The sequence below is a fragment of the Nymphalis io genome, chromosome 11 (assembly GCF_905147045.1).
Source record: "Nymphalis io chromosome 11, ilAglIoxx1.1, whole genome shotgun sequence".
NCBI lineage: Eukaryota > Metazoa > Arthropoda > Insecta > Lepidoptera > Nymphalidae > Nymphalis > Nymphalis io.
This window is the reverse complement of record NC_065898.1, coordinates 12,605,894-12,633,545: the sequence shown is the minus strand read 5'-3', so window position 1 is coordinate 12,633,545 and position 27,652 is coordinate 12,605,894. Positions and strand designations below refer to the sequence as shown.

Sequence of the window (27,652 nt, the reverse complement as noted above, 5' to 3'; positions counted from 1 at the left end):
CATTTAAGACCAAATTGGCTGAATAGAACATTAACTTAAAAAAAAGTTTTTTTTATATAAATGAAAAATAAGCCAATGCGTTAAATGAGTAACTACTGAAGACGAATATGAATGTTATATTACTATATATGTGCATTCTCATGTAAGCGACTTATGTATTTTTTGAGAATAAAATGTCTATAAACCTAAATATAATTTGCCATAATGAGTTATTTATCGATTTAGAAAATTACCCGGAAATTGAGACGAGACACTCAAACTCAAATCCAATTACTTATAGAGAAACTAAGAAACACCGCCTTGAAATATATTGGTTCTTATTTATTACGCATTTACTCATAAGTTGCACAACGTAAACGTAAAACTTGAAAGAATATACCGGCTTTGAGTAATTTTGCTACTTAACCTTGAAAGGATCATGATAATCATTGATGTAAGACACTATAGGGCTTCATGTTCCTTGTCTTTATATAGCATTATTATTTTATGTAATAATTCACTTATACGGTAACTGTTGTTCCAACAAGATCTTATACAGATTATAGATAAAAACAAGAAAGTGCGAGGGTGCGTGCGTATAAAGGCGATCAAACAGACGGTAATTATTGAAAAATAATACATATTTAATTTACTCGGATAAACGTGCCTTGGGTGTGATGTCAAGTTCAGGTGATTTGTTGTTTTTTCGATTTTAAAATGAAGCAAAAATGGAGAATGTTATCAACTCGGCACTTTTTGTGTAATTTTGGCAATATTTTTAATATGTATTATAAATAGGTAGTATTTTTCGAGGTTGGTCTTCTAATTTTCTTTAAATTTGAAGACCATACTGAAGGGTGTAAAGACTACACTAAAAGTGTGATAAAGCTATTTTTAATTAAAGAACATCAAATATCTTGTACGGTGGCACAGTGTTATTTTTTTTATTAATTGCATTTTTTTCATTTGGACTTAAGTTTTGTGAATTCTTTTATTTTTTTATTTGACACTACTCAACCTGGCAATATGGCATAAAATTTATCGTGTAGTGCGTGTGTGTGTATATTATGGTGAGTTCTATACGTATTTAAGATTTTCATAGATACTTTTTGTTATGCCTTGCCTTTGTTTAAGTCTTTTGATATTTACGGGTAGTTTTGCAATTTTTTTATGATATCTAAAACTACATTGTAAAATGTATTAAACGTAATTAATTGATTTGTTTCATGTTAAATAAATACATGTATGTTCAAAAAAAGCTATCAAGTCACTTTTAATTTCATTACTCGCTATAAAAATGTAGAAACTATAAATGTTAATCGAACATTTTAGTGTCGTTAATTGTTTTGTTTTCTGTTAGATACGTGGCATGCATCGATCTCATTGTTGTGCTAATAATGTTTTGTCTTGGTTCAAGTGAGTAATTGTTAGAGGATATACTTCGTAATTTCGTAAATTATTTCATAATTTACTACAATGTTTACTCGTTAGTAACTCCGCCACCAACTTCTTACTTAGTGTTCTTTCGTTCTTAACTTCTTACTCTTTTGTTACGCTAACAGTTTCAGCTCTATTCTAGCTTCCTATCAAGATAGAGCGAGATTTTCTGAGATTTTTACATTTGAGATTTGTACATCTATGAATGTGTGAATCTTTTTGTCACCATATTCTAAAAATAAATCTTTACTAACTTGGTCTTGAGTTAAGCTTCAGATATTTATGGTTGTCTCTTACGAATTAGCGTTTAAAGCTCGTTTATTCTACCCCTTACTCAGGTATAAGAGGCCCAGGACAAGGCGCTGAATGAGCTGTGTCTGAATTTTAATATTATTTATAAATAGGACATTTATTTGAAACTATTAGAAAGTAATATTAACAAATAAGATTATTCGAGAATATTGGAATTTCGGTATGCACGTATCTGTGAAATTAAAGTATGTGTCAATGCGCATTTCTCTTTCGACTTGCGCCACCCATGAGACCCAGTGGATATCTAGTTAGTCGCGCTGAGCAGACGATCCAAAATAGCCATTTAATGACCCTCCTTTGTTTATTATTCTTCCTGCCGTCCGCCCGATGGAGGGGTTTATTATGGGACGACCGGGACGTCGGGATAAATATAATGTCAGGTCAGATAACGAAATTTTTTACGTCGAATTTAACATTCACACAAATTGGCATTTTATATTAGAACACACTGTATAAAAAAAAACAATAAAATAATTCAAATTCATGATACTATTTGGTTATAGCTTGTCAGGAAGTAATTAAATGACTTAATTAAAATGAAGAAGATTGTAATATTTTTTTTGTTACATCAAAATCTATTTAAAGTATAAATTTAATAATATTGTATTGTATAAATAATGTTGTATAACTTATTAGTAGGCAATAAATATGTATGCAAACGCTACCATTAATTAATCATCTCTTAGGAATAGATAAAAGCGTAATTTTAGCCCTAAATTTAAGACTGAATTTATATGTTTTCAATATTTGTAATTGATTATTTCTTCGAAGTACTTGAAGGGCGATTAAAATGGATATATAACAAATTGTTGCTATATTTCACGTAAAATAGACGTTAATTGCACCTTCGTGAAATTATTTGGTGTAAAGGAGCTGATTTGTTTGTCGGCCCATTATTCAATGCTTGTTTATACGTATTCTACCGATAGGTACTGAAACGGTAGACTATTCTACAAAAACAAACTCTAAAGTCACGGCGGTACGCAATCGAGAAATATCAGAAAATTATATGAATCATTGAACGGCTGTAAACCTTATTGACATTGTAATATAACATTTAAACGATACATGCATCAATCAATAGCGTGAGTGGGTTTTCAATATTTCACGAGTGAGCTACGACGCGAGTCCTCACAGAATTGCACTGCTGGATTTAAGTTTTGTCATAAATTTTAGAAATTTACAACTTTAAGGATTGATGATTTTAGCAACCAATTATTTGAGAGTCGAAATCGAAAATGACCGTTTCGTTGGCATTATAACGAGTACTGAGAACTGAGAGGCATGAGCGGCGAATGTCTTAAGACATTTAAACCAATTGGCATGTTCCTGTTGCCAAACTCCAAGAAATGTCTCGCAAATTTCAATCACGTATGGTTATTGTGAAATTTACGCGGCACGAGCCGGCCAGCTTTTTGGATGTTTAACTTTATTGTGTCAAGTCCCCAGTTCGGCATAGTTATCCGTTGTGCGCGGGATTCGGTCGTGCGCGCCATTTTTAAAACTATACCGCCTTTCTTTTCGCGGTCATTTGTTTTTTTTTTTAAATTAAGTGCTTGCCATAATAGTGTTTTTTTTCAATATATAGTATTTTAATAACAGTTAGTGTACTTTACGGATTGTGTAAATAGTTTATTTAAGGTTTGTTTAGTGTACTTTTAATTTAAATAATTTTTAATTGCATTATTTAATTAGAAATTCATTATATTCCAAAGTAATAAAGTATATAAGTACATAATATATCTTACATTCTAATTACACTTCTTAAACCTTAAATTATTACTTTTTTTTACATTTTTATCCAAAAGTTCAACAAGAAAGTTTGTTTGTTCTTAATATAAAAATGTAATAAATAAATACTAAAGTAGTTATATATTTTTTAAGTGTGACAAAAATAGTGAAGATTACAACTTTCTAGCCTCCGACGGATATACGATTAAATAAACATTACTTAATGTAGCGCTTAATGGCTTTCGATTGATTGTAAATACATCGTAACAAAAGTTTATTATGTAAATCAATTTAGATCTCGGACCCCTAACTTTAAAAGAAAAAAAAAACAATATTTTGATTACCTTAAATAGTATCCACTTCAGCTGTGTAAAAGTGTACAGTCAGCAAAAATGTATTAACCTACACCTGTGAGGAATAATGAAATCAGTTAATGAAAACTACTAGTAAAAAAAGTTTTTTCAATATTTTTCAATTAATGTTTTTACGATATCAAATTGAAATTATAAGCTGTAATACAAAAAGGGATATTGATTTAATCATTTTATATTTTTTAATATATTATTATTATATATATGTTCATATGTCAATTGTACAGTATTATACGCGTTCAACTGTTACGCCATGAGGATGCCAAGTCGATTGCAGATCGGACGCATTCTTGATTTATTGACGGATGATGCGTGCAACAAACGCTTAACTCGGGACATTTACACACTGTAAAATCGATTAATTGTTTTTCGATTTTTTTTGGATAAGTTACTTTATTTATTTTGATTCAAACGAAGTACAAGTTATTATATTAAATACTAGCTGTTCTGCGCAGATTCACCCCGTTAAATAAGGGTTATATATGCATGATACAGTTTGTTATATTGATTAACGTTTATAACCGTAAAAAAATGTATAAAATATTATCTGTACAACAATATGCATACATATTATAGTAAAATTATAACAGTAACAGTAACTGCTGGGCTAACGCCTCCTCTCCTTTTTTAAGGAGAAGGTTTAAGCTTATTCCAACACGCTGCTCCAATGCGGGCTGGTAGAATTCACAAGTGACATAATTTCAATGAAATTAGACACATGCAGGTCTCCTCAAGGTGTTTTCCTTCACCGCCAAGCACGAGATGAATTATAATCACAAATTAAGCACATGAAAATTCAGTGGTGCTTGCCCGGGTTCGAACCCACGATCAGTTAAGTTTCACGCATTCTAACCACTAGGCCATCTCGGCTCTTATAAATTATAATGATATTCGATATTATACATATCATTATTACTTAAAAAAAATTATTACCATAATGTAGCTTTCTTCAAGGTGATTATAGATTATATACTGCGTAAGTAAAATAATATATACATATATATAATATTAAGACATACATTTTCTTTTTGCAAACGGTACATAACCTACGGCATTCGTCCAGACAGTTGAGTTTGAGTGCACAACGGACGCATGTCTTACGATTTATGATCATCGTCTAGCTAAAGCCGGGATTACAACAACAAACCATACGCGATTATAACATCAATCAAATTAAATTAAATAAAGCATACATTTTCTTGTAGACTGTACTACCCTGCTACAGGCTTTTGTTGCCAAGAAATTGCATTGCAACGTCTTGCGATTTATGATTATCCTCGACTCGTGTCATTAGAGTGCAGATTTCAACATCACCGAGCAATCGAACGTCCATAAGACAACATAGAGAATAAATAAAACAAACATTGTTATGTCAGTGTAAAGCGGGGATGGCAACAGTGCGGCGCGGCAGACAATGTAATGCAATAGAACAAAAATAATACTTGCTTTAAATCGATAATAAGCAAACCTTGAATTACTTATAAGTCTAAGTTTTCTAAAATTTTACTTTAAATCGGGATACAATTTTACTAATGCAATCTTATTAACTTTTCAACTTTTATTAATACATTCTAGTTTCCCCATCGACGACCCACGCAACAGTCACCGAAAAAACGAATTAAAAATGTATTTCTCTGATCTCTGTTCTGAATGGATCAACGACATAAAGAATTAAATTAAAAATATAGCTTTAGAAATTTATATATTATATTTTTTTTTTATATTCGCCGGGAGCGCAAATGACTCTACTCCACCTAATGGTAAGTGGTAGTAGAGTCCAAACGCGACGACGGCCAGTACAGACGGGAAAAACGTTCTGCACTAGCAATAATAATAATAATAAGAAAACTATATATATATTTCCTTTCCTGGCGTGTGTCACGTATAATAAAAAGCTGTAGTAATCTTGTTAAATTGACGCGACTCACTGACGTTTCTAATTATCTATACCTAACATTCTGATGTATATTAGGAGTAAATATCGTTTACAACTTACAACCCACATGAGACATATTTTTTTTCATATAATCCACCAATACCCATTCAACATTGATTATTATATATGTTCAATGTTGATTGGGTTCTTTGTAAGCTAATCTATTAGGTGAACTAACGAATTAATTTGCATGTAAAACGCGCGTACAGTGTAAACGTTTTGTGTAAACACTGGTTTATTCCATTTGAGTGACAGATTGCTGCGCTTTCAGACTCGCAGACCCTCCAGCGAGCTTTTGTGACGGGTTTGAATAATTCATTTCATTTTGCAAATGATTGCATTACTAAGAATTTGGAATATATACTAACGATAAGAAACTAATGAAATTGTTATTATATTGTGAAAAGTTTATTAAATTACTTAATACACAAAAAGTAAATTAACTACCTCCGAAATTATAATTTTAGTTTTTATGAAAAACTGTTATTATTACAACATCTAATAAAATAAAACTATAAAACTAAGATGAAGTTGTGTTCAACGTTGTTTTAAGTGCACGAAGATATGTACGTTATACCAATATTCAATTTAAGATAATCTAATTAACATTTTCATTGGTCTTTACGCAAGCCCATGACTCTGGGTAGATACCACCCACTTTGAAATGATCTGTTCCGTGTTTGAGAGTGAGTAGCCAGTGTAATAACAAGAACAATGGACATAAAATGGTTAAGTACGGTAATGATCATTCGATGAGTTTAACGTTTCTAGAAAATTCCTATCAAGAAGAACACTACAAAGATAAAATTGCTGATGGATAATTTAAAAAAGTTTCTACGTATTTTAAATTTATCTTTTCACGATATTATTTCATATCTGGGCATCACATTAGAATTTCATGACTTTAGAACTAAATTATATAAAGTTACTTACTTATTGTTAGAAAATATTTAATTAGTTAAAAAATAGTAAATTATCTATGGGATTATCTTAATCTTTGATTAGTATCATATTAGTATATATTATATTTGACAGTACGCTAGAAGGGTATGCGTAGGGCATACTCTTCCAGTAATTAATGCGTATATATAGAGTATTAAGAGATATGAAAGACTAACTATATATACACTTATGCCAGGACGATTATACTTTAGGTATATATAATTATGATGACGAAATAAGGACTTATATATTTAATTATAAAATAATTGTATGTGCATTAAAATTGGAATTTTAAAGCATAGGTACTTGAACTATTTAGATTTAAAAAAACAAATATAAATAGAAGATAAATAACTTGAATTTTTCTAATGTTGTATTTTTTCACATGCTTAAAATGTTCAAAGCACGATGCTTAGTTTTGTTTAGTGTAGCCGTAAAAATGGTGTATAATTTAAAATTCATAATAAACTGTTACTTCACAGTGGCTTTTAAAGTTCGTGATATAATAATATATATTGCAAAGTTTTGTTTGTATCTTGTCTCGTTATCTCATAATGAAATCTTCAGACTTATTTAAAACAATTTCGAGTAACATCAGAGGACGCGTAATATTTTACGAGGGAATAAAACATACAAACTGTTTACTTTATACATTTTCTCGGTATTATTCAGACGTTTTAAGTCTATCGACGGATAATCGTTTTTTATAGCAACATATATAATATTTTTTATATTTCAATTTAGCTCAAGTTTCTGTAAAATTATATTATCAAAAATTAGCTTTACTTTATACTTTATTGTACATTACAAAGAGGAAAAAAAATACAAAACATCGATACAGCCTAAATAAAAGTAGCATACAATTTTGGCGACATTATCGCTGCATAGCGATCTCTTCCAGGCAACCAACTATCTGACTATCTTGCACTACAGTAAAACTACTAAACATGTATGGGCAACGAATACTATATATTTTTTCTTTTAAATTAATTCAATAATGAGACTTACCCAGTCGATATGACACATTATCCAGTAGAATATATTATGGAAGAATAGTTTACAGTCAATTGACAAGTCGTATACAACTTCAATCACCTCTTTTTAGAAGTAAGGAAAGAGACCTTCTCTATTTTTTCTATATTATATTATTTTTTTCATACTTAGGTACAGTCGAGTCTATATAATTTGTATATATGCGTGAATATTTGCCTTCTAAATGCAAAATTATATTGACTCGAAAACTGATTTCATCATTCTTACATAGAAACATTAAAGTCAGATTCAACTTTGAAATTCTAGTCATCCAGGCAGGATGACTAGAATTTCAAAGTAAATATAATAACTGCAAAACTATTCCATTTTGTTCCATTGAGTTTAAATGACTAGACGAATGTGTGCAGTAACAATCACACCAAGACCTTTTTTTAAAAGAAATTCCATCGCACCGCTTTAGCTACTAGAATTTTGGCGTCATTGTTCCTAACACTTAATCGAGTCATGCTCATCTAACCAAAGCTGTGGATGAATCAGGGAATATTCGTTGAAAAATTAAAACGTGCAAGTTCTTATTAAAGAAAAAATTATTTGAAAACATTATACTCACATCCGGGACTTGAGACGCATCGTTCGTTTTAGTCAAAATAATTGATGGACTGCGCCCACTTAGATTCAATTTGATGTTGTAACGATGTATACTTACATCATGTTTTTAATTTTAAAACTCCTAATAATAGCTTTACGATATTTAATTATTAAACATTAAAAATATATTTGTAACTTTAGCAACAAAATCTTATATAAATATTTACATTTTATTTAGCAAATTGCGTACAATTAAATCAAAATTATCTGGCATTAATATGTGCAGGTATATAGATGATATTTTGAGCAAATAGCAAAATACGTGCATTTAGAAAACTTCCATGACGTATGTAACAGCCTATAAATGTCTCACTCTTGTCAAAGACCCCTTGAGAAGGTTTGGAACTTATTCCACCAGGCACCAATGCAAATACACATGTGGGTGTAGGCAGAATTTAATGAATTATAAATACAAATTAAGCACATGAAAGTCCAGTAATCAATACAGTCATAGGGTCGTCTCGGCTCCTTGGTATGCATTTTTAAAGGAAAGTCTGTGATAGTATAGTATCGAGTTAGTGCTGCCTCTGCAAGGCCGGATGGGTCGCTAGTTTGCTTCAAACGCGGACTATTGAAGAGTCAGGATTAATTCAGCACTTCGTTCTATTTTCAAATATCCTAATAGATCTCGCGTAATCTTAGGAATATGTTATCGTAGCTTAGTAACACAGATAATTCAAATCAAATTCTGCTTTGAATAGTTGCCAATATGTAAATAAACCGATCTGTTCCAAAATATGGCACAACTGCGGCCATTTTGGAGACGTCAAAACAATTGATGGTTAGAACGAATGCGTCACGTATCTATAAAAACTAAACAAGTATACTATTTTTAAATACAGTTAATATTTGCTTACTTTCATTACATTTTATAGGGTAAAGCTACCGTAATCACTATAATAATATAAGAACAGTAAAACCACCTTAAGCGTCATAATATGTGTCTGGGAAAGATATTTCGATACATATTTATGAATTAAAAAAAAAAGATTACCACATGGTCGTTCAGATAACTGCAATTTTAATGTAATATAAATATTGTGTTGATGTAGCGAACCGTTCAGGTACTTGTAACATTAAAACTAAATACGGAACTTAGATTAAAGTACTAAAAATAGTTGTTGTAATAATGGAAGACTAATATTATTATTTTATTAGGAAAGCTTATTTTTAGAAAAAAAAAATAACTTTGTAGATGTTAAAGTTTATTACACACATATAAATCTTTTGAAGTTAGCCACATCTTCATTGATAAGGAGGTAGGTAAAAATAAATTCAGTAAATACGATTACCGTAGACTTGCTAAAATAAGACGTCGTTTAATTTATACATTTTATGCTGAATTCTTCCTCGTTACTACTAGTATGCTTTTGTATAGACTGTTCCTTAATTTTGTAACAGATCTTAAGCTGAAATAGGTGTTAATAATGTCCTCCAGACCAATTTCGGCCACGGCGGCCAATTTCAAGAGCGATTAGCCAACTGCGCAGCAGATATTATAGCGCACAAGCGTGTGTGCAACTGCTGCTACTGAGAATTTTCTGACAGAAAAACCCAATAACTTTTAATTGGTCCGACCTGGGAATTGAACCCAGGACCTCTGCGGCCTTACATCACGCCACTAGACCAACGAGGCAGTTGATTAATATAGAATAAGAAAATAATATAATAATAAAGGTATTAAATTAAAAATGGAGTCCTAATTTTACTTTACTTTTCCTACTCGTTTTATAATATCATTTAACATTATTATTTATCATATCATCGGTCGTATTCGCTTGAAGTTCCTATGATTTTTTTATTAATAATACTATTATACAAATAAATATGCTACATTTCAGTTTAAGTATTTAGTTTCGTTCTCTTTAAAATATATTTACGATTGTAAATATATTCTAATAAAAAAATAAATAATCTAGATAATTTAGAAAAAAAAAACCATAATCAATAAGGTGACAGGAAAACATCTTCAATATTTTACTTTATATATATCAATAAATATTTCGTTACGTTACATTTCCAAGAAAAACCATGTCACGCGCGAGTTGAAAAATTAGATTTACAAATTATTAGACGGGCCGTTCACACAAATTTGCTTACAACGCTATTCTTCATCGCGTGTGTTTATGAAACGTTTCACAAACGGTGGCACAGATTTTTAAAGCGTCGCTGGCGCCATGTTTAATTAAATTTCTGGATGTGCACGCTAACAAAAGCGAGCCGACAGCTTAAATTAAAATATCATAATGAGAAGTAGATTTAGTTACATTATGTAAAATTATTTTTTTTCTGTAAAAGTTGGCACGGACCCTAACTAACTGATATATACATATAATTAAAAAAATAGCTATCTTGAACGCATTCTTCTATTATAAAAAAAAAAATATTTGATGACACAAACAAATGTTCTTTAAATAGCTTATACGAGTATATCTAATCCTACAATGGAACATTAATAAGAACAATAAATACATGTAAATATAAATTAGAACTATTAATGATAGCAAGAAGTGTGTGTTTGTGCGTGAGTGTGTTTATTTGTGTTCGAATCATATAATTTATGATTAAAATTAAATGTATAATATAAAATTGCGACACAGTGCGTTCTATTTTTCACTTTGAAGTTAGATTAAAATAGAGTTTTGTTTCAGATCGAAACCATCCATCATGAACAAAAAGTCCCACAAAAAAAAGGTTGGTATCACGAACGTGTACATGAAACAAAGGCAACCAAAACTTAATATCAGAATGCAGCAGTGTTAACATTTCAGTATTTGTTTCCTTTATCAAAATATTGCCAGTATAGACCAATAGACATAAACAGAACACACAACACAGCACAGAAATCATTGATCAAGATTTTATCCAAAAAATAATAATATATAAACAGTTTTTTTTTTAATATTTTCGATAGAGTATATCAATATTATAAAGAAGATAACATCGCAAGCAAGAATGTTTAATTAAATGTTTTTTAATATAATTTTAAATATTATTTTTAGGTCATCTATAATCATTTTCTTTGTATCTTTTCCTTTCTATTAGAAATATACTTTATTCAAGTAAGCTACTGTTACAGTATTAAATGTTTCATTTGATACACAGCTTCCACTGGTATTTATATATAACTTAATATATGACAATAAGGCTTAATGATTTATATATAGACGATGTACAGCATGTGTTGGGTCTAGAAGTATGAAACTTTGCGGGAGGTATTTTGTTAATACATACGTAAATAGTGTAGGTACAATTAGATAATTAGGATTATAGTATAATTAAAAACATCCCTAAGAAACATAATAAGAAACAAAATACTGTTTCCTATGAATTTTTTTCTTTACTTCCTCGCCAAGGCAGATGGCAATGGCAATAAAGGGCAAACACAACAACAGCCTTACATACAGTTATCCAAAACTCTAACATATATGGAAAGTCGGAAGGTCCCTGAGATATTGCCGATAGGAATTCAATCATGCCAGACATACGAAACTAATAATAATGAAGTAATAACAAGCTATTTAAAATATTCCATCCGTAGCATTTCAGCGATCCAAGTGCCAGCAGCTACTGGCATGTTGGCTCCTCTTGGCGTCATAAGGTGTTGGCACTGCAGACTATTTCAATTCTCGATTGATTGTTTTCTTTCAAATGAGGTCGCAGTGCAACTTTTTAACGTCTATTTGTATTTATCGCAATGCTATGCAGAAGTACCTACCTATTTTTTTTAATTAGGCATCATTTACAAAGTTGCCTTTATACCTAGAATGGGTTATGTAGTTAAATGTCATTAGCAGTTCAAATTAATTTTGTTCTTTACGAGTTTTCCTTAACCCCCTGATAAGTCGCTATATTAATAAAGTAGATACGATATTATTGTTTTAAAAATATGGTAATAATATGATGGTGTTCTCGATAAATGTCGGCCAGGATGACCGTTCACACGTGAGACTAGCTAACTACGCGAGACATCATATTGTAGTGAGAAAAACAACTAAAAGGTCTTAATTAATAATAACAATGTTGGTGTCTTCAAATCCAGAGTAAACAGGTTTCTTATAGGCAAAATAATTGTAAAAAAAAATTACTCGCCTGTAAAAAAAGGAGAATGTACATATATATATTTTTTTAAAAATAGCCAAATTGACAACTTAATTAGGCTTTACTTTTCAGTGTGCACTAGCTTTTATTTTTAACCCCGAGGTAAAATATATAGGTTTTTGTGTGTCTCTCTGTAGCATTGTAGCATGTGATCGAGACGGTTCATAGATATTAATTATGATAATCTTCAGCTCATTTCCTACTTGACAAAACTTTCACAGGTACGATTGATTTGAAATTGCGGTATCTCGACGCGACGATCGAAAGAAAAAGTCAATAGCCACACAATCCAGAAAATAAATATTAGTCCTTTATTGTTGAATATTATTAGAGGTTTCAATAATATATAGTATGATTATTGAGATTTTGAAATGGCAAGTTCATCTATTTCTAGTTGGCAAGGTTTTTGGCAAACGCGAAAGCACAGCTAATTTGCGTAAAATTACACTGCAAAAGTGTCCAGAGTACTAAATTAATTTTACAATGCTCATTAAATATTGCCCAATGATCAATCATGAGAGCATTTCTATTCTGTATGTTGTAAATAGTATTATTTATTTATCATATGTAAGAATTTAATATGTACATAGTATTTAAATTTTTACCGACTTTATTTGTAATATTTCGTGTTTTGAAAAGGTATTATGTTTAAAACAATAAGTAAAAATGTTTTAAGCGTTTGTCCAACGTAAAATATTTGCTTATTTGTTAGAGCAGGAAAAAGCTTAATCTCCCTTTATGACAGATGTAGTTTTTCTCGCGATTCAGATATTTGTTTTAACAGATAATTAATACTTCATGAACTGGTGCTTACTCGCAATTTACTCTTCAACTTTTGATAAAAGTAAGATAAAAGTTTTATTGCCTGTGTCACCTCGATTATTTAACAATACTAGTTTTCGAACATTATCATTATTGATAATTAGATAAAACCATATGTGAATTTAAATGTGTTGATATTCGAACTTCTATCAACTCTTCTAAACGCTAACATGAAAGATAGTTAAAGAAAGCTCCTGTTTTCAATATTTTTTATAATGCTACACTAAAGCTCTCAATATCTATAGCATCGCAATATATCAGATAGCAATTAAACAAAAAAAATCGGTAAAAACTGTTTTGTCTTTACTTATTTATAAAAAGAAGTTAAGACTTACATATATATATATTAATTCGTATGAAGTACTATTAAATAATAATATCATGGCGCAATCGAACTGCTTGTATTTGTACGCTGTGTTACGCTTGTGTAGTTTATGTTTATTTAAAATTCGATGAAAATGGATTGTCTTGTGCATTAAACAGCTTTATAAAAATAAACAGTAAAAAGGTCGATCAGTTGAAAAACATGAGTTACTTATAAACGTATGGTAATGGAGACAAAGCGACGACAATTTGTCGCGCTGACAGACGATCGACGCGACGTCATGTCTTACATAGACGTACGGGAGTCGCGCCAATATTCCTGTAACATTCATATACGTATACTATTATCTCATAAACCCGCTATTATAATTATTCATAAGCATAAATATTAATATTCGAAGGTATCTACGACTATACAAACATTTATGATTGAATAGAATAGAGCCACCGCTCATAAATCCGGACGGATCGCTAGCTCACAGTCCGCAGGAGAAAGCCGACCTCCTGGCTAAACTCTTTGCCGACAACTCTGTGATCGATGATTGTAGTGCGCAGCCACCAACAATACCTTCATGTGGCCACACGATGCCTGACATCAAAATCAGGCAACGTGATGTGCGTGCGGAGCTGCAATCACTTGATATACGGAAAACTAGCGGTCCTGATGGAATACCAGCCATTGTGCTGAAGAAGTGCGCGGCGGAGCTGTCTCCTGTGTTAACGCGCCTGTTCCAACTTTCTCTCTCTTCGGGATGTGTGCCGGAGGCTTGGAGAAGAGCTAATGTGCAAGCGGTTCCCAAAAAAGGGGATCGGTCTGACCCGGCAAATTATCGACCAATAGCTATCACCTCAGTACTTTGTAAGGTGATGGAACGGATTCTTAACAACCAACTGATCCATTACCTAGAAGATCACTGTCTAATTAATGATCGTCAGTACGGGTTTCGACCAAAACGGTCCACAGGTGATCTTCTAGCGTACGTAACACATCTCTGGGGTGAAGCTATCGACAAGCATGGAGAATCGTTGGCTGTCAGCCTCGATATCTCCAAGGCTCTGGCACAGAAGTCTTCTCTCCAAGCTACCGGCATATGGTCTGCCTGCTCAGCTATGCACCTGGATTGCCTTCACAAAGCTTCCTACACAAGCGTAGCCTTCGTGTTTTAGTAGATGGTTACGCTTCACAATTCTATGTAGTGAATGCTGGGGTCCCCCAGGGATCTGTGCTATCTCCCACACTCTTTCTTTTGCATATCAATGATATGATCTACCTTGGGAACATACATTGCTATGCAGATGATAGTACAGTGCATGGTGGATACCACGGACGCGCAGTGGCTGGGCAGGCGGAAACTGAGGAGAGGCGGGAGAATCTTGTCATTGAACTCGATAGAACGTTAGAGCTCATTGCCAAATGGGGTTCTGATAATCTTGTTGAGTTTAATGCCAAGAAAACACAGGTATGCGCTCTCACAGCGAAAAAGTCACCATTTTACCCTCATCCCTCCCTCTGTGGCATACCGCTGATGATACAAAGCAAAATCACCATGCTGGGGATGGACGTTCGCTGCGACCTTAGTCCAAGGGATTACATCGAGGCTATTATAAAAACAGCTTCACGAAAACTCGGAGTTCTGAACAAGGTGCGGCGTATTTTCACGCCGCAAAAACTGTGCCTGTTATACAAAACACAGGTACGGTCTTGCGTTGAATATGGCTCGCACCTTTGGGATGGCTCCGCTAAGTACCTACTGGAGGCCTTGGACCAGTTGCAGCGACGTGCAGTACGCATTATTGGCGACGTAAAGGTCACAAACACCCTTGAACCTTTACAATTGCGTCGCGAGATAGCAGCACTGAGCGCTTTCTATCGACTGTATCACGGCGAGTGCTCTGAGGAATTATTCTCTCTAATTCCTGCTTCCCCCTTCCTTCTTAAGTCCACGCGAGCTGGTTCTCGATGTCACCGCCTAACTGTGACATCAATTCCATCGCGCACAAAGAAATTTGGCAACTCCTTTCTTTGTCGCACGTGAAGAGGCATCTTGCGGGCCGGCAAGGCGGAGACGGCTAGTACAGAACATTCTTCCCGACCTGTACTGGCCGTCGTCGCGTTTGGACTCTACTACCACTTACCATCAGGTGGAGTAGAGTCATTTGCCATCCCGGATATATAAAAAAAAAAAGTCGTATGTAACAACATATTCTATTATATTTTACTATATGTACACAATTATTTGAATTGCGTTAAATTTTAATATATATGACGATTTTGTAATATGAAGTACCTATGTAGCATATAAGACCTTTTTTAATATAAGGTAGCTCTTTAGATTAGCAGCTTTAATCTTCAATTAATAAAAAATATTAATCTTAAATTTCTTTGCATTCAAACGTACAAATGTTTAAGTTTTATATTGTAAATGTAATGTTATGTTTATTTAATAATAAGGAAATGTCTATATAGTAAATGTAAAAGACCTACGTGATTAACTCGTCTTAGAAGAACCAGGCATAGATTCTACAGTATTCATCCTAAAATTTTGAAGTCGAATAATTAAATAAAATGGTATGAATATAATTTAGTCTACACTATTTAAATACAATTTTATAAATTTCATCTATTTTTGCCAGTTCTTAAATTTAAAATAAATTGTAAAATCGAATTGTTGGAAAATTCAATCAGTTATGCAATTATGCATCGAATGAAATTGGTTTGGAGCCAATGTCATCTTAAGATATGCTAAAATAAAATATAAACAACCGTATATATACATCCATAGATACTTAAATTCAAAGACAGAATAAAACTAATAAGTGATAAATTTAACAAAAAGCAATCATACTTAACACTACACATCTCATTCGAAAGTACCTCACATCAACATTGTCAATTTAACATTAAAACCTTTCACGCCTGGTCGGCCCACGTGATTGTAAAGTTACCCCTGTAAAGAGATAAAAAGTAGATACAAATATAATAATAATTAATTCAGAATCGAACTCTGTTAAAACATGATTATATATATATATATATATGATTATAATTATTAATAAATAATAGTAATATATATATATATATATATTACTATTATTTATTATATTATCTGGTATGGTCTTTTGACAAAATATGAAATCAGGTACAATATTTTGATTTTGACATTTTGTTTTAATTAATGTAATTAGTTCGCTGTGTGCGCAACCCTTGTCGAATCCCTTTTTATCATTAGGTCACGTTTAAACTGGTTTCCTGTCGGGCTGTCATCGCTCTTGTCACGTACTGACGGACGTGTTTGTAGAACTTACAGAAATTATTTCAGTAAAGATATCGGTTAACGGCCTTAAAATAAACTTTCAGTTGGTATTTCGCATTCCTCTCGTCACATACGTACATTATTTTTTGTAAGCGCAACAAATAGTATGAGGTTTAAGTCCATTTTAATAAAAAATTAACAAAAGTATTGTATTTTGTGGTCTTTGGTTATGACGAGTCACGTAAAATTTGAGTTTGAGTTTAGGTTGAAGTAAGATATGCCAATCGTGTCACTAATAACCGTTACAGGAATACCGTTTATTTATTTATTTTTGAAACGAGTATCAGAACCGGTGCACATGTTTCCTGCTATCCACTGATTTTGATTAGATGTTATTATTAAGTAAATAAAAAAACAGGCAGTCATAGGGACTGCCGATAGAAGTGAAAACTTGAAACTGTTAAATATATTTGTGCAATTTCCACATCTATTGGCACTCCGAGTAATAATTCTATCCCTTCTTATTATGTAGCTTTTTATTTATCAACATACACAGTATATCTCAAACTCAGTACGAAATATTAAAACAGCTTAAATTAAATAAATTATATTTAAAATAAACTTATATTGTTTGTATATACTGTTAGTACTTATATAAATTTCAATCGTTATTATCCTCATTAATTTCCACAATACTTAAATTATTTGTACTTTCAACGATTTCATTATATTACAGTAGCATGTCGGTGACGCGAAGCTCTATACCACGAGTCTATCCCCTACGATGAACCAGCGCAACGCGCCTAAAGAAGTTTTCACTAAATTTCTAAATTTTGATCGTCTTATAATCTTCTTTACATCTCAATTAGAATTAATTAAAAAATATCCGACTGTTCCCACGCATTGATTTTCATTCGGATCTATCGCCATTGGTAACTATTCGTTTTGTGAATTACGTTATCGTTCATGACACGTTAATAGGCTCTCCGTAAAACATCTGGTGTCTGCTACCTATAGACGCGTAGTTCATTCGAAAAACCAAACAACGTGTCACTAATGGCATAAGAATCTCAACAAGACCATACAAACATTCATGTACTTCCTCAATTGCCGTTTGATAGGCATTTTTTTATAATTTTTCTTATTTAGATGATCAGTAATTTAGCCTGAATTCCGATGCTACATGTTAACTCTTCGGAATATGTCCCTTATTTTAAATCGTTTCATCGTAAGTGAATCGGGATTGCTTAAAAATAATATCTTATAAATAAACAATGCATTAATACTGAAATTATTCACGTTACAATTTACAATTTCAGATAATCTTGCGAATTGCAATATATTTGCCTGTTAATCTAACTCGATGCCACTGACTTCACTGATTTCACGTACTCGTTTCGTTTCGAAATATGCTCGAGCAATATACAAGTCTCAATAGACAGAAAGATGTAGTTCTTTCCAATTCATTGCGATACGGAGAAGATAGAAATATTAGTTTTACTGATTTAACTCGCCCCATTTGTAAACTAGTGCAAGGATTTAGAAGTTGTTTATGAAAAAACTTTGCAGTGTTTAATGATGACGAAAGAACAATGGTGAGCCCCAAACACATTTTTTTGTTGATCTTCTTACTTAATGTTAATCCAAGGATATATTCTTGCCTAAATACCTAATTAAAATTTCTTTTCTTATTTTAGAATCTGAAAAAATAGCTTGAGTTACGGTAAGCCGTTTCTCTTCTAATAATGATTTCTGCATGTGTGGTCTATCCTTACTCCTAACAAACTGCTGTTGCAGTTCGTTATGTGTCAAATGGTCCACCCCAAGATATCTCCATACAAAATCTTGTGAGTAAAACCTAAAGTACAGGTTGAGCTGCAGAAGATTCTCTTCTTATTGCGTATAATCGTTTGTTACGGCCTCGACTTCAGACAGAACAGTCTTTGTTTTTGTGCGTAGCTAACAAGCATGACACACGCGAACTGATGAAGATGACTGAAAATAAAAGAAAAAAGTCCTCATTCAAATGCTACACGTATAGTTCATTTATAGAACAATACGTACATACGTACAATTTAATGCATTATTGAGTTATAATATCTCAGTTTTTTAGTATAGTATTCTAACTATCCAGAGAATGAGCAATTATTTTACAGCTTAAGCGACATAACATACGGCGTACTTGCACGAACGCTGCCAATATGTATATTGCGTATTAGAGGTGTAAGGCTACAAAAAGAAATATTTCATATCTATATGCATACATGCCCATATTGCTTTACAGTTTAAGTATGCTTAAAATGATATCACATTATGAAAGAGCCCATTTACTTGACAGTATTTCTATATTAAATAACAATAAGACAGTAAATATATATCATTAAAATTACTAAACGTTTGAATAATACAAGTTTAAATTTTCTTGAGCATCTTGTGTATAATTTAAAATAGAAATGAATCTAAAACTAAAAATAATATAAAACATGTAATCATAAATAATTAATGAAATTAACATTTTGAATTGAATCCAAGAACTGAAGACGCGACGGGAACAATGGCCACGCGTCGTATTTAAAAACATATGTTAAATCATTGCCAAGAAAAATGCTAGCTCTATCAATAGACGTTCAACGCAGCTGTGGAAATTTGATAGTTAAATATTTACAGGACAATTCATTTTCATCTGCCCAGTTTTATGTTGCAATCATTCTCATTTTTATCAATCATTATTATTTTTATTTGGCAATGGTTCGGAATAAGTCCAATTAATTTATAAACGCACAAATTGTTTTTGGGATAATCTTAGTATTTGTGACAATATAATATTATGTCTTTAAGTGGACATGATATTTGCGTTTGCTATTGTTAAATACAGTAACATAGAGTATTTAATATATATTCGAGACTATATACTTTTCCACAGCTATTATATATATATATATATATTAGTATGTTAAAAAAACACAAAGTGCTGTTTATCCAATATCGATTTAAAGTTAAGTTGAAAACGTATTAAAAAACCACTAGTATTTCTACGAGCACGCAAAGAATATTATAAGGTATGAAAAAACTAAAGTAAAAATTATTGAAATTTATAAGCAAGAGGATATATAAACGTGTAATTTAGGTACTTTTAAACTGTAAAGTTATATTAGTATTTCTCAAGTGCCAATAAAACCCTTGCGTGCCAAAATAAGGTTGCGTTCAAAATGAGATTTGCAATAAGTTTATATAATAAATAATACAATATGATATGTATAGGATTTTTAGTTTTACTATATATAACGAAAGGATATGTGCTTGTAAACAATTTAAGTTACTTTTAGCTTAAAAAAACTACTAGCTTAACTACTAACTTTTAGCTTCAATAAACTATATTGATATCCATTTCATAAATTAACATTACAAAAAATGTTAAAAAGAAGTATACCGTGTAATTTTGAGGAAGTACTAAAATTCCTATTTATCCCCATATCCAATTAAGCGCGTACAGCTTATGTTAGTAGAAAAAAATTTTAAATAGCTAGGCGGTCCGAAAACCAATTCGTTTGAGACGCAGAATGCACTACAAGACGCTGTTTCGACAGCATAAACTCAAATTAAATGTATAAGGCCGTTCAGCCTTTCAGCATCTGTTGCCAAAAGGTATATCACCATATTTATTTGTCTCGGTGTACTTAATAGTGCCACGTCAATGTTCAATAAATATTTAATAAAAAAAAACCAACTGAAAAGGTCACTAAACTAACGACTATGAGGTAATCTTGATATCCTGTTACCCACTACCGATATCAAGGGAACTCTTAGTCATTGTATTTTTTATCAGCTCAAACGAAGAAGGAAGGTTATTAAAAATTAAGAATTCTATATAAATAATCTAATTGTACGTGTATATCCATCTGAATTATTATATAGATACATTTATTGATCATTACTTGTTTTAATTAAAAGCAGAATTATTTTAATCACTATACACAAGACCTTAGTTTACATTTCACGGCCGTATAAATCATTGGCAGGGTTACGAAACTGATTTTTACATGGAGCCATTGGCACGGGAGAATCAAGTGGCAAACCGAAATACACCTAGAGATCGCCTACCAAATACTCATTCATAACACTCATACGTCACAGTTCACGGTCCGCAGACGTGGAAACCATTCATAAAAAAATATAACATTATTCGTACATTTAAAACAGTCGAGTTTTTTTTCACCTCCGATGTTACGATGCATCATATGCGTAAGAAGTAACGCTGATAATTAAAAATATATATGTGAACGTTATTTTTATATGTACTAAATGAAATATTTTATTTTATAGCAGAAACGTCGGGCTCGTAACGATGGAAGAAATAAAGAAAATATAATTGAAGCAGACGTTGCAACGAATCAAAAAGCTGCAAAAGAAACTCAAGTTGAACGAGAGAAACCTAAGCAGGACTTGTGCTATGAGATCAAGCATTCCGATGCAATGGGAAGGTAAGTGGATAAAAAGTCGTGCAATACTTGTTAAGGGCCCTTGTGGAACTCCTATATTAATTGCCTCAGAACGCACATTTGGAAACTAGAAATAATTTGAAAACTGTTAAAATGATAAATTGATTAACTTTATTTATATGTACTAAAAAAATAAAATCTATTATATTATATTTTCATAAACAAAAACATTTTCAACTAATTTACCTATAAAAATTAAATAATAAAAAAAAACATTTTTAATAAAAATTTGGTTAAAAAAATAACTTGCATATACTTCAAGTAAAAACTTATAAATAATATTTAGATATTTACAATATCGAATCATTTATTTTTGGCGGCGCTGTTAGCAAAGCGAGGCAAGAACGTTGTAGATTTAATAAATTTAAATCTTTTTTTACTGGTGGTTTTTTTTTACTGGTGGTAGGGATTTGTGCAAGCTCGTCTGGGTAGGTACCACCCAGTCATCTGATATTCTACCGCAAAACAGCAGTACTTGGTATTGTTGTGTTCCGGTTTGAAGGGTGAGTGAGCCAGTGTAATTACAGGCACAAGGGACATAAAATCTTAGGTCCTTAAGTTGGTGGCGCATTGACTATGTAAGCGATGGTCAACATTTCTTACAATGCCAATGCCTAAGGGCGTTGGTGACCACTTACCATCAGGTGGCCCATATACTTGTCCGCTTTCCTATTCTATAAAAAAAAAAAACTTAATTTAATCATAATATAAGTGCTTAGTTGAAGTGTATGTTTAGGCAATTTTTGCAGTATTTTTTTTGATTGACATTTATTACGTTGTTTTATTTTTGCTTTGTGATTTGGTCGTTTAATCGAGGCTTCGGATATAATTTTTTTTTAAACTTCAATATGTAATATTATAAATATAATTCCAATTGAAAAACGTTCGTGCCATTGTCTGACATTAAATTAAATTTTATAGAAGGCGTTTTTCTTTTAATTTTATTATCGTTTAACAAAGGCAATGACATTTTCTTAGAAATATGCAACTTTTTTAATTCTAGATCTTTAATTATCATTACATAATTTCAGATATGTGGTCGCTACTCGAGATATCAAAGCTGGCGAGGTGATAATAGAGGCACCTGCGCTCGTCGTGGGGCCGTGTTCCGGCTGCGGGCTCATTTGCCTTGGTTGCTACAGAGAATTAGATGAGACTAATTTAACAAAGTAAGGAAAAGTCTTGGAATCAAGCACTTATTCACGTTATAAATGTCTCTGCTACTTGAATAGATAAATTATTAATAATATTATACCTACATTCCTTAAAAAAATAAGCAAAATGAGATATATATATACCTTTGCAACGGAAACGGTTCGATTCTAGCATTCTATATATAGTATATTTGAGAATAATTTCAACAGAATAACTAAAAACTTAGTACTATGAATTGTTTTTATATATTTTTGACCTTCTAGGTGAATGTCACTTGCTACAAATTTTAATTTCTTCGAATCCTACATTTTCAACTGCATTTCTCTGTAAAGATGCGTCGGTTGCAAGTGGCCGGTCTGCAGCAGCTCATGTCAAGGACTTGGGAAATACACCGGTCATTCGACTTACGAATGTGAAACTTTAAAATCGGTCTCTCCAGACTACAGCAACATCGAAGAGTTAAAGGATTCGTATCAAGCTCTTGCACCTTTGAGGTAAATAGTTTTAATTTTCATTGTCTTTTAGAATCTTGCTTGAAAAGTTGTTACTTATACTAACACACTTCTCTAGTATAGATTGGTAGAATCACATGTGTTAAAATACTATATACGAAAACATGTTTATTTTCGAGGAGAACGCGATGAATTATAATCACAAATTAAGGACCTAAAACTCCGTGATACTTGACTGAATTTGAACCCTCGACCTTTCGTTAAAATCCACGTGTTTTATTGATTAAACTATGTCAGTTCTTCCAATCTTAGTATAAGTAAGATATTTGCCTATTAAACTTAGTCATTTACATTCCAAGATACTTATTGTGTACTGGGAGAGTAATGTTATGTGTTAACAAAAGCCTCCTTTTTGCTCATATTTTTATAATAAAGAGGAAATATTTTTCATGCAGACTAAAGTAAAAAAAAAGTTATAATGCTGTTACTAAAACGGAGCATTCATTAACGCGGATATTGTTTAAGATATTATGTAAGTGTACGGTAATAAATCCACGCTTTTTCCAAATAATGGATTTTATGTATAAACATTGTAAGATTTATTTTAAAATTCACAAAATCATAGGAAATTGAAAATGTATTGCTTCCGTTGTAATTTTTTTATATTACTAACATATATGCCTATCGTGCATAAGTCCCTACTGAATATGATTTAAATATTGTGCAATGTCATTGATTACTCCCGAATCGAAGGACCAATTGTTAAGAGTAAACATGTTTGTTACTGTTTGTCAATTTTGTTCATTATTTTTTCATTTATTATTATTTTGTTCGACTTACTGGGCCATCTCGACTCGAAGTCGAGATGGCCCAGTGGTAAGAACGCGTGAATCTTAACCGATGAACGTGGGTTCAAACCCGGGCAAGCCACCTCTGAATTTTCATGTGCTTAATTTCTGTTTATAATTCATCTCGTGCTTTTCGGTGAAGGAAAACATCGTGAGGAAACCTGCATGTGTCTAATTTCATCGAAATTCTGCCACATGTGTATTCCACCAACCCGCATTGGAGCAGCGTGGTGGAATAAGCTCCACCTTCTCCTCAAATAGGGAGAGGAGGCCTTAGCCCAGCAGTGGGACATTTACAGGCTGTTACTATATACTATATTATTTTGTTCATTGTCAAAATTGTTCAAATTTATTTACGAAATAATATCTATACTTCTCACAGTACTTAAATAAATTTGAACAATTGTGTAACATTGACATTACATATAAGTATTATTACAAAAAAACTTAGACAGCGTGATTCAGGATATTCAAATAATGAATTAACGCCATCTATTGACAAACAGTAACAAACATGTTTACTCTTAACAGTCATCTAATTAAATAAATACTTACGGAATAGTGGATTTGCGTATGGTACTGGTTACGGTGATTGGTGTGTTTGCTTCCTGTGAACTTTGTATCTGAAATTTGCCCTTTTAGTTCAAAAGTACTATGCTATATTCTCTTGTTTTGCTCTTTAATGAAACCTTAATTTCTAGATGTTTACTTTTAAAAAAAGAAGATCCCGACAAATGGACAGCACTTTCTGCGATGGAGGCTCATAACGACATTCGTCGCGCAAGGGGCGACATCTGGCCAATGAACGATCGAAACGTTGTACAGAGACTTAAAAAATGGGGCTTGGAATACGACGAGGAGGAGATACATACTATTTGTGGTATATTAGAGGTCAGTTTCAGGTTGCGAAAATTCGATTTAAAAGCAAATGTAGTCTGGTAAAAAAGTTACGTATAAATAATTTTCAATGATTTTTCCAGGTGAACGCGTTTGAAGTGGGCGTCACTGGTGCCAACGCACGAGCGCTTTACGACGAGGCCTACCTACTCGCACACGACTGTACGCCCTCGACCACGCATACCGACGCTGAGGGCCGATCCACCAGGCCCCTCACCGTGCGAGCCTCGATACCCCACAAGGCCGGGGACATCATATCACTGTGCTACGCCTACACTCTTCAGGTGCGGTTACGAAATACTCGAGTAATTTGCGACTGTATTTTATATTGCTTGTCTATGATCAGAGAATAAATGCTCATTCCACCCACGCATCGTAACCTTGCGTCTCTTAACATGATTAACAATAACAGACCACCAAGGTCTCACTGGCGCGCGCATTGCAGGGTACTCTGAAACGGCGCGAGCACCTGCGCTTGAGCAAGTTCTTCGAGTGCTCGTGCCTGCGCTGCGCAGACCCCACGGAGCTGGGCACGTTCGCGAGCGCGTTCCGCTGCCCGCGGTGCGGCGCGCGCGTGCTGCCCGCCGCCCCGCTGCGCGCCGCCGCGGCCTGGCGCTGCGCTGCCTGCGCCTACGAGATGACGTCAGCCGCCGTGCCGCTACTACTCCAGCGGTGAGCGCCGCTTGTGTGCCGCTGACGGATTGATTTTAATGAATAATATTGTCTGTTAATACAGACCTTTATCAAAATGTATTCGATGACACCAGTGTCCAGATTACACCAACTATGGGATATTTTAAGCATCAGGCCTTTTAACTTTAACAGCCTTTCTATTTTGGCCCAGAAGTGGCAATTTTTTTTAAGCATATATTGAAGTGTTTTATGTAGCCTAGAATAAAATAATTTGTAGTAAATAATAATAAATATATAATAATAATAAATAATAATAGGACATTGTGCAAGGCCTGAATAGGTCCCGCGCACTTATATACTGGATATACTGCATAAATGGGCGGCACCAAACGGCAATAATGCACAAATATAACATCTTATACCCATGCGATGTCAATTATATAGGTAGTAAATGGAATAATTAAAATTTCTTAAAGTGGTGACCACTAGCGATCAGGTACCCCATTTGCCCGTCTTCGAATATTAAAATAATAAAAATGTTACATTCTTAATAAGATAATTTTAAACATTACTCCAGATTGACGGACGAATTTGATCAGATCGATGCCAACGACGTAGCGGGCTACGAGACCTTCCTTACCAAGTATCGCAACGTGCTTCACGACAGCCACTATCTGTTCCTGTCAGCGAAACACTCGCTGAGCCAGTTGTATGGGAAGGTGTCGGATTACATGATACACGAGATGTCTGAGGAACAGCTGCACAGGAAAGTCGAGATATGCAGGGACTTGATGAAGGTCTTCGATGTCATTGAGCCGGGCTACTCAAGATTACGAGGTACTTGATGAAATGAAAATAATCAGGTATCACAGAATTAGAACAGACTTAAAGTGCTATTGGTAAAACAGATAATTTTACTGATAATAAAGTGTATTTTCTGTTTTACCATTCAAGATGTAAAATTCAACCAACTTTAAAGTTTGGGTCAGTAGCTGTACCGTCAAGTCTATTTACTGATATATGTATGTATAGCAAACGTAACTGCTATTTGGGTTTACATAACGTGACCAATTAGCCCATCGCGGCCCTGCTGTGAATTTAATATTTGTTTTATAGTAATATAGTATTTTGTTCCTTAGGAATTACTTTGTACGAACTCCACGCTCCACTCATGGTATTAACCACGAGGGATTTTGAAAGAAAAGCCATCACTAAAGAAAACTTACGTAATCGTCTAAAAGAGGTAACTATAATATATAATAAGGTGAAATACTGGCAGCAGTTCTTTTGATCAGACTTAGAGGTCGGCTGATGGAGATCTGCTCATGGTTATTGACTATGTAAAGATACAATTACGACATATGAGTCGGTGTCGAATATATAAAGTCTATTTGCATAAAGCTTCATCAGCTTTGTATTGATGGGTACCATTTAATTTATATTCAAACAGTGGAATTGATATATAGTTTGAGGTACCAATGTCTAGGCGCAGGACGAGCCATCAACGGCCCATTTGCTCAACTGCCTTTCTAAAATAAATAAACATAAACCATGTGTAACCTGTGCTGCAGATTGTGAGCTACTTGTCGGAGTCGGCACTGATCCTTGGCTTCGAGCCGAAACACTCGCCCGAAGGCCTGATGGCGGGCGCGGCCAGACATGCACTTAGTAAGATCAAGACCTGGGAACACATCATTGGGAAGATATCATGAATACTATTCTAATATTACTTATTTATTGTCAATGTAATAAAGATATTTTTAACAAAATATGTTTTTTTATCCGTGTTCAATTTTTATTTGAGTTATAAATTAATTCAATGAAATGAATTACGTTAATTTTTAACCATTTTTAATCCTACGAAGTTCAAGCAAGACAACTGGCTCACAAAAAAAAAGAATACAAGAAAATATTGTTATCCTCAAATTTTGACTGTAATACTGCAGACATAAAATTACGTCTGAGAAGATTAAATAATCATACCTCAGGGATAGGCAGACTGCCTCGCCGACGGAGACCAGCGTCGTCAGCATCCTGAATCTGTAGTTATCCCAGATGACCTGGAGTAATTTTAAGCTCTACTACAAGAAACACCTCATTTTAATCGATTTATTTTAACAGACACATAAAATATCTATGAATATAATGTAATATTACATTTATTGATTATTTGTCGATTTTTTTTTCTATTTCTGGCGCTTATTTAGCCCAAAGGCTGAGTCTAGCGGTGCAGAGAGGTAATAATGCCAGCGTCTTGGGTACAATGCCACAACACAATCTTTTAGACGGCGTGTTTTGCTTTAAATTTGTAATGTGTA

At 33.0% G+C, this 27,652-nt stretch overlaps 1 protein-coding gene across 9 annotated transcripts; it reads left to right on the top strand.

Annotated features, from left to right (window-relative positions):
• The first annotated feature begins 535 nt into the window (after positions 1-535).
• LOC126771738 (SET domain-containing protein SmydA-8) lies at positions 536-27,103 on the top strand. 9 transcript variants are annotated; one of them, XM_050491807.1, is made up of 11 exons: positions 536-598; positions 11,001-11,043; positions 21,177-21,331; positions 22,381-22,518; positions 22,837-22,998; positions 24,506-24,695; positions 24,785-24,985; positions 25,147-25,373; positions 25,912-26,171; positions 26,474-26,577; positions 26,906-27,103. In XM_050491807.1, exons 2-11 carry the CDS (start codon positions 11,017-11,019, stop codon positions 27,044-27,046), a joined length of 1,605 nt encoding a protein of 534 aa, XP_050347764.1. In that variant the 5' UTR covers positions 536-598; positions 11,001-11,016; the 3' UTR covers positions 27,047-27,103. The 9 variants fall into 9 exon arrangements, with proteins under 9 accessions (XP_050347764.1, XP_050347762.1, XP_050347763.1 ...); XM_050491805.1 differs by having other exon boundaries at positions 21,174-21,331; XM_050491806.1 differs by lacking the exon at positions 536-598 and adding an exon at positions 651-669 and having other exon boundaries at positions 21,174-21,331.
• Positions 27,104-27,652: the final 549 nt, after the last annotated feature.